This window comes from Polyergus mexicanus, unplaced genomic scaffold (assembly GCF_030449975.1).
Source record: "Polyergus mexicanus isolate NDT 795.1 unplaced genomic scaffold, iyPolMexi1.0 SCAF_309, whole genome shotgun sequence".
Taxonomy (NCBI): Eukaryota; Metazoa; Arthropoda; class Insecta; order Hymenoptera; family Formicidae; genus Polyergus; species Polyergus mexicanus.
In genome coordinates, this window is record NW_027223629.1 from 1 (window position 1) to 7,822 (window position 7,822).

At 48.1% G+C, this 7,822-nt stretch overlaps 1 protein-coding gene across 1 annotated transcript; it reads left to right on the forward strand.

Annotated features, from left to right (window-relative positions):
- The first annotated feature begins 2,640 nt into the window (after positions 1-2,640).
- LOC138944605 (neutrophil collagenase-like) lies at positions 2,641-3,516 on the forward strand. Its single transcript, XM_070315421.1, has one exon. It carries the CDS (start codon positions 2,641-2,643, stop codon positions 3,514-3,516), a length of 876 nt encoding a protein of 291 aa, XP_070171522.1.
- The last annotated feature ends 4,306 nt before the right edge of the window (positions 3,517-7,822 follow it).

Genomic DNA, 7,822 nt, shown 5'->3' on the forward strand with positions numbered 1-7,822 from the left:
AAGCAGTGGTATCAACGCAGAGTACTGAATTTGTTCGGTTTTTTTGACACTCTGTTGTCAGATTGTCTTGCGCAGATTTTGCTCGATTTTTGCCATCAATTTGACGTCAAGTTATATCAAGCTTTGCTCGGTTCTTGCCGTCAATTTGCTGTCAGGTTATGTCAGCAAGCTTTGTCACCAAAACACAAACTTAATGCGGACACAGATGGTTACTACGAGAAGCGCGAGAGCGAGAGGATGCGGGAGAAGGAAAGAGAAGCGTAAAGAATCGACGCTTCGCTTAACGTATAGCGTTTATTCGTAAAAATCATATCTTACAAATGCGCTTCATTAACGCGTAAAATTACTCCGTGTCGAACGGTTGCGATTCGGGCTCGTAGTTCGCCAATCGTACACCCGCCCGCGATTCACCCTCGTCGACCGTCGCGGTTCGGCCTCGTCCTCCATCGGCCGCGATTCGGGCTCCTTGTCGATCGGCGATGCGACGACTCGCCTAACCTCGGGAACGGCGAAGTCGCGCTCGCTCTCGCAAAGCGGACCGATTAACTCGGGGATGGCGAAGTCGCGCTCGCGCTCGTGAAGCCAACCGATTAAGTCGAACCGTTCGGGGGCTCGCGCGACGTCGCGTCGGCGAGCGTCGCGCAACGCGCTATGAACGCTTGCGCCTATGCGAGCATAGTCCTCGTTCTAGTTATTAAATCGTAGAGCGATTCTCGCGCCGTTCTTATACAGCCCTCTATTTCTTGTCTAAAATACAAAAGTAAAAGTTAGTAAAACATAATTTATTATAATTTATTATAATTTATTATAATTCCGATCGAATACTTACATTAAACGCGCGATATCTACGTCTCCGTTCAACTGAAAGGCGAGTCTAAACGAATCCGGACTATTCTCGATAACACCTTGCGCCTCCGCGCGCAAATCCGTGGCGAGGTCTCCCAGAACGTAGGACTTTATCGCGATTAAATCTCCGTTTACATTAATATAATCGGCCGCGTTAATTATCTGTTCGATTCGTTCCATATCGAACAGTTCGCGACCGATTTTAACTCTCGCCACTTCGCGCTCCACCGTTTCGCGCTTCGCTATCTCGCGAGCGAGAATACTTTGACGCTTCTCGAAACGATCTCGCGTTTTATAAAAATCGACGCGCGGATGTCACGGTACGATTTATCGATCGCGCCGCGTCTTCCTTCCGCGACCGCTCCGTCGCCGGAAGGGGGTATCTCTACTCGCTCATCGAGTGTCCTTCTTAGGGGACAAACGAATAATAAATCTATTTTTATTATTCGTTTGTCCCCTATGTCGAACGATGCGATCATCGTCACCGGAAGGGGGTATCTCTAATTTATCGTCGCCGGAAGGGGGTATCTCTACTCGCTCATCGAGTGTCCTTCTTAGGGGACAAACGAATAATAAAAATAGAAATAACAAAAAACATCCGTTAGATAACGCGCATCGTTAGAAGGGATATCTTTAATCGCTGATCGAGTGTCCTTCTTAGAGGACAAACGAATAATAAAAATAGAAATAACAAAAAACATCCGTTAGATAACGCGCATCGTTGGAAGGGATATCTTAAATCGCTCATCGAGTGTCCTTCTTAGAGGACAAACGAATAATAAAATAGAAATAACAAAAAACATCCGTTAGATAACGCGCATCATTGAAACGGATATCTTTAATCGCTCATCGAGTGTCCTTCTTAGAGGACAAACGAATAATAAAAATAGAAATAAAAGAGGAACTCGAGCGTCCGCTAGATAACGCGCATTCCGAACGCTCGATGTCGAAAGAGGCGCGTTTCCCTCTCCCCCACCACCCACGTTATTCGTCGACGATAAAAATAGGCGTCTCGCGGAACGCGCGAATCAATCGCGCCCGGCGTCTCTCGATAGTTCATCGCGTCTTCCCCGCTTTGCGCGATGACTAACGCGAGGACGGCTCTTCTCGCTCTAGCGACGATGCTCGTCGCCGCGACGGTCGCCGCGCCCTTCGACTCGGAGAAGATCGAGGCGCTCCGTTTCCTGCGCGCGTACGGTTTTCTAAAGGACGATGGAGGATCGCTGTCGTCCGATAACGCGACGTCTCTGCGTCGCGCGCTATCGCTGTTTCAAGAATACTATCAATTATCGGGAAACGGCGCGTTAGACGCCGTTACGCTTCACCTTATGCGCAAACCGCGATGCGGTCTCGCGGACATTCCCAATCGGGCGTATAACCCGATCGCGTGAAAATGGCCGAAGACGCGTCTCGCGTGGAATTTTCAGGTGGCTAGCGAGGAAATCTCGCGAACGGCCGAAACGGCGTTCGCGTTATGGGCGGCGAACTCGTCGCTAACTTTCGCGCGCGACCCGTTACGCCCCGATATATTGATATCGTATCAAACGGGCGCGCACACTTATGCGAATCGTCGGAACGTCGGTATTTGCCCGGCGTCCTTCGACGGTCCGGGAGGAGCCCTAGCTCACGCGTTCTTTCCCTCTGGAGCGACCGACTTCACATCGGAGATACACGTCGACGATTCCGAACCGTGGCACGTGTATCTAAACAAGAATCCTCCCGACACGCATCACCTGCTACAAATGCTAACGCACGAGATCGGCCACGCATTGGGTCTACAGCACAGCATGCGCAATGACTATAATGTTCCCGTATATACCCGACATCGAGAATCAATTTCCAGTTAAGCTGAGCATAGAAGACATTCTCGCTATACAGAATCTGTACGGATCTCACGACGACGGAAACTATCCGACGGCGACTTCCGCGACCACCGCGGCGCCCGCGACGACGAGCGTCGCGCCGACCGACCCAGCGCGCGCGGATCTTTGCGCATTGCGGCGCGTGGACGCCGCGCTGATAATGAATCATCGATTATATATAGCTAATCGCCGCAACGTATGGTCGGTCGACATGACCGAGAAACGCCACGGTAGACCCATGACGCTCACGGATTACGCGACGTTTCTACCGGCGAATTTCACGCGCCTATCCGGCGCGTATCGAAGACCCTCGGGCGATCTCGCGCTATTCGCGAACGATTCGATCTACCTCGCGGAATATCCCAGTCTTAAGCTAAAATCGGGTTGGCCGAGATATCTCCACGATATCGGACTTCCCCGAAACGTTAAAATCAACGCAGCGATAAATACGCACACGGGACGAACCTATGCTATATACGACGATGATAAAGTCGCGGAAATCGACGAGTGTCACATGATAGTCGTTAGACACACTCCATTAAAAGATATATTTCCCGGAATTCCGTCCGCGATAACGTCGGCCTTCCGATACATCGATAGTAATCTATATTTCTTCGCCAAGCGTCAGTTCTACGCCTTCAACGAATTCACGAATATCGTAACCTCGGCGGGTCCTTTCGATCTACGCGCGCTCGGCATCGAGTGTCCTACGGATGGACTGCTAAGGCAATTGCGCGATCTCCTTAGTCGCGTCTATCGCCTCGGCGACGCGACCGAGAGAGAGAGGATCGACGATGAGAACGACTAGAGCGACCCTACCGTTATTTTTTTTAAATAAAATATATAAGCGAAAGCGCGCGAAAGGGGAAGAAGCGATCTCTACGCGAGTATATAAAGACCGTCCATCCGTTAAGCGCTTCATTATTGACGGAGAACACCGAAGCTAACGCGCGAGAAAGAACAAACGAGAAAGAACGAACGAGCGACGATGTATGCGACAATGGGGGGACAACCGCAGCAGCAACACTCATTCGACGATCGATCGAGGTTAACCGAGCGAGACCGCAAAGATAGCGCGGAATACGCTAAAAAAGCTAAAATGGACAATGGGTAAGACTATCAAACATTTATTCGAACTAATAATTCGCTAGCACCGTTTCTCTCATCGCTCGCATCTATTTTTAGACGAGATCGCGATCGGACGCCAAGACGCGACGCGGACGTCTTGGTCGCGCGACCGCTCAGAATCTTAGGAAGACGCTATCCATTGACCAAAACCGCATATAAACATCTGGAAATCAGCGTTAACGTCAGCCGACCCTCTTTCGTAGAAATCGTCCTCGGAGATTGTCACGGCAAAGAGATCTCGCTAACGCCGGATACGTGGAAGGAACTGCTCGATCTACGACCCACGCTTCTGTCGCACTTTTGCTCCGACGAGCGCGACGAGGCGCGCCCGACGCCGATACACATCGGACAGTTGACGCTATGATTCGGGAAACTCAACAATCTCCGAATACTTCGTCTCGAAACGCCTAAAATTCGTCTAGCCGTATCGAAGAGCACCGTCGTAACTATATTAAATCTGGAACTTTGCGTCAACCGCATCGTTGCATCTTTAAGCGGTTTAACCGCGCGCGTGGACAACAAGCTGACTCGTTTCCTCGACATCGCGGCAGGCGCTCGCGATACGGCGCTTATTCCCGCGATGATACGCGAGAGCGATAACTTCGATCGCAACGATCTAATCAATTGCCAGCTGCAGGCTCTGCTCTTCGGGGAATCGTGATACGTTTATCCGCGTACTCCTATTATCGTATTATTAATATATTAAAAATATTGTAAAAGAAAACAATAAAAACACTTCTCTTTCGCTAGAACGACGATGTCTCTTTATTCCACGACCTTTCGAAGATTCGCCGTCTCGCTAAAGCGACAAGCGCGCTTGTATCGCCGCTAACGCGCGCCTCGAGAAGAGGAGAGCGACGAGGGACGCCCCTCCGTCCGCTCGACCACCCACCGACGATCCCCCGCCCCCCTCGACCCCGTCCGCTCGCGGATCGCGCGCTAGAAGCGTCGCGCGCGTCCCTAAAGAATCGCGATAGCGGATCGCGCGCTAGAAGCGGCGCGCGCCCCTAAAGAACGAGTCGCGTCAAGGTCGAATCGGGAGGAACCGCCACCCCCCGAGCGCCATCTCTCGAGCGCTCTCGGCGACTCGTACCCACCGCTTCCCCCCGGCCGCGCTTCCCCCCTCACTCTACTTACCCCCCCCATTCACCCGCCCAGCCCCATCTCCATCCCGCGGGCGTCTACAAACTGCTCCGAAACTATCTCTCTCTCTTTCTCTCCCACGGTACCCTCTCTCTCACACTCACGACAAACTGAGCCAGAAGCGCCCTTACTATCCTACTCAAGATGTTAGGCATATAAGATTCCTAATAAAGTTATCCTATCAAAGAATGTCTCCAGGAAATCTCCGGACACAGGGTACAAACATTTGCAAGGGCTTGATATCTTAAGATATCATCTTATTCGTACGTGTTACCAAAACAGAGTTTGCAAGAATTGCTAGCAATACTTTGTACGATCGTAAGATGCCAGTTCATTCCTATGCAGTTCAAGACAATGTGCAACATACCAACTATAACTTATTTAAGATTACCACTAGCACCGCAAGGTAGCACAGTAACTCAACCCCAGGTGAAAGTTATTTCCGCTCAGCATGCAATCGCCATACTGATCGAGTCAGGCTCGACCAATCATCGGGCCGTCTCAAGTCACCAGGCCAAGTCTAGCTATTGTATATCAAACGTTTCCGGATTATACTCTGTATTGTAGGAATCAACCTTCCCAGGGATTACTTGCATTTCACCTAGAGTATCATACCTTATCCATGACATGTAACCGCCATCTTGGCCGATCCAAGTCCGACCAATCAGCTTGTTGTATCGAACTACTAATTAAATCTATTTATATCAAGGGCATTCTGTCTGACAGATCAGATTCGTCGTATATATATATACTTATTCTAGTCAAATCAAATATGCTCATCATTCAAGGTCCTGTATCCTAATTCCGATCACGTAGCCAGTATAGTTATTTCTAACCGTCGTTAACCAATGACGAAGGTCAAAAGCCAACAAGACACGCCGAACAAAAGGCAAACAGGATTCAGTCTCAAATCCCTTCGAAATCATAATTGCATTTGCTCAATAATTTATCAACTTATTCCAGACAATTAAAATTTATTTATAAGTGTCTCCAAAAAGTCCCCAATCACAGAACAATCATTCGCAAGGGCTCCACATATGCAACCGCCATTTTGATCGATCCAGGCCCGACCAATCAACGTGTCGCCAAAAAATTCGATCAAAATGTTAATTCGTAACTGTCAACCAATAACGCTATTACTTAACAGTTGACTAAATGCACCCACTATCCTATTTAAAGATCATCTCTTTGTCTCTATCTATTCTGCAAACACAGAATATACTCAGAATCATAAAATCATAAGAGTCACCCGAACAACCAAATGAAATCTGATGAGTCTACAGGAACCGCTCCTCGCGCATTCTTTATGCTTCAACTCAATTAAAAGAAACAATGCATGCGTACGCACCGTATAAGGCAACCTGGCTTCTCAGAGCTCCCAAAGATTCTCCAGTGTATCCTCAATCTAATTAATTCAACCACGAGATTGAGATGTCTACGCTGCAAAAATTATGGAAGTCCACAGAAGGCTCACGCAGCAATCATCAAGGTAGTGAGACGTATTTTCGAGACGAGTCCCGACCAGCCATTCCATCTTGGCGTGACGTCATATAACATGGCGTCATACGGAACAGCGTGGTTACGAAGAACTTCTAATATCTTTTAATATCTATCTATTTTACACTAGAGGTGCCTCCACAGATGTATTACAGTCAAAATCACAGTCACAAGACAACATAATAGTATCACAAACAATAGGAGTCGCTCTTAGACCGAACGCTACACGTTGGCCACGTCACAGAGAGAAGCCCTACACAGCCGCCATTAAGCACACCGCGAGACATTCGATTTATAATTAAAAGATTTAACTAATCAAAAGTCGGAGCAAAAAATATTTTTATCTCAATCGATGCGCAATCTTACAGAACACATTTCAGTACACTTTTTTCTCCGTTTGGAGCACTTTAAACCGGAGTTACTCCGGAATTTCTGAGCACTTATCTGTCATTGGACTTAGTCTCAAATCCATCCAAGAGCGACTCATACTAATCTAATCTTTTTTTTTCGTGATGGGAAAAGAAAAATGCATTAAGCACCGTACCCCGGACCGGTTCCGGGGCGTGTGCGGGACTCGCAGCCTAGCTAAAAAACTACCCCCTACGCGGCCACACTAGACCGCTTACGAAGGTCGGGCACCGGATACCTGTTTGCGCATTACACCCCGGTGCCCAACCGGCCTACTTGAACCGAGAAGCCTTCACTTGCGCACAGTACAATTGGACACGTTGCAATCGCACACTGTGATATTAGACACATAAAGTTGCCCACCGTTCGATTGGACACATTTCAATTGCGCACGGTTCGTTTAGACACATGTTATTTGCGCACTGTTCAATTGGACACGTTGCTTTTGGACACAACACATATTTTTGTATAATTTAAAATACATACACACGCATGTATGCATGTATAATTTTGAAATTTTTTGATATTTATTATTAATTTCATTTGGTAAATAAACGTTTGTTACTGTTCGTTTACACACAGTTCGTTTGCACACAGTTCTTTTGCGCACAGTTCTTTCGCACACATATCTTTTGCGCACATTTCTTTCGCGCACTGTTCTTTCGCGCACATTTCTTTTGCGCACATTTCTTTTACGCACATTTCTTTTGCGCACATTTCGATCAAGCGTATGAGTCAGTGCCGAGCCGCTGAGTCGTGCGGATCGAAGCGTGTCGGGGATACCGTGAGAACAGTTTTCGGAGTCCATCTCGACTTTTTAGTAACATTTATAGTGCTGCATGTTGTGTTGCTCGAATCTGACTGTGAACTATTATCTTTGCTTTATCTATTTGTTATTTGCGTGCTTTTGCGCTTTTGTGGTGCGTGGTAACCCGCCA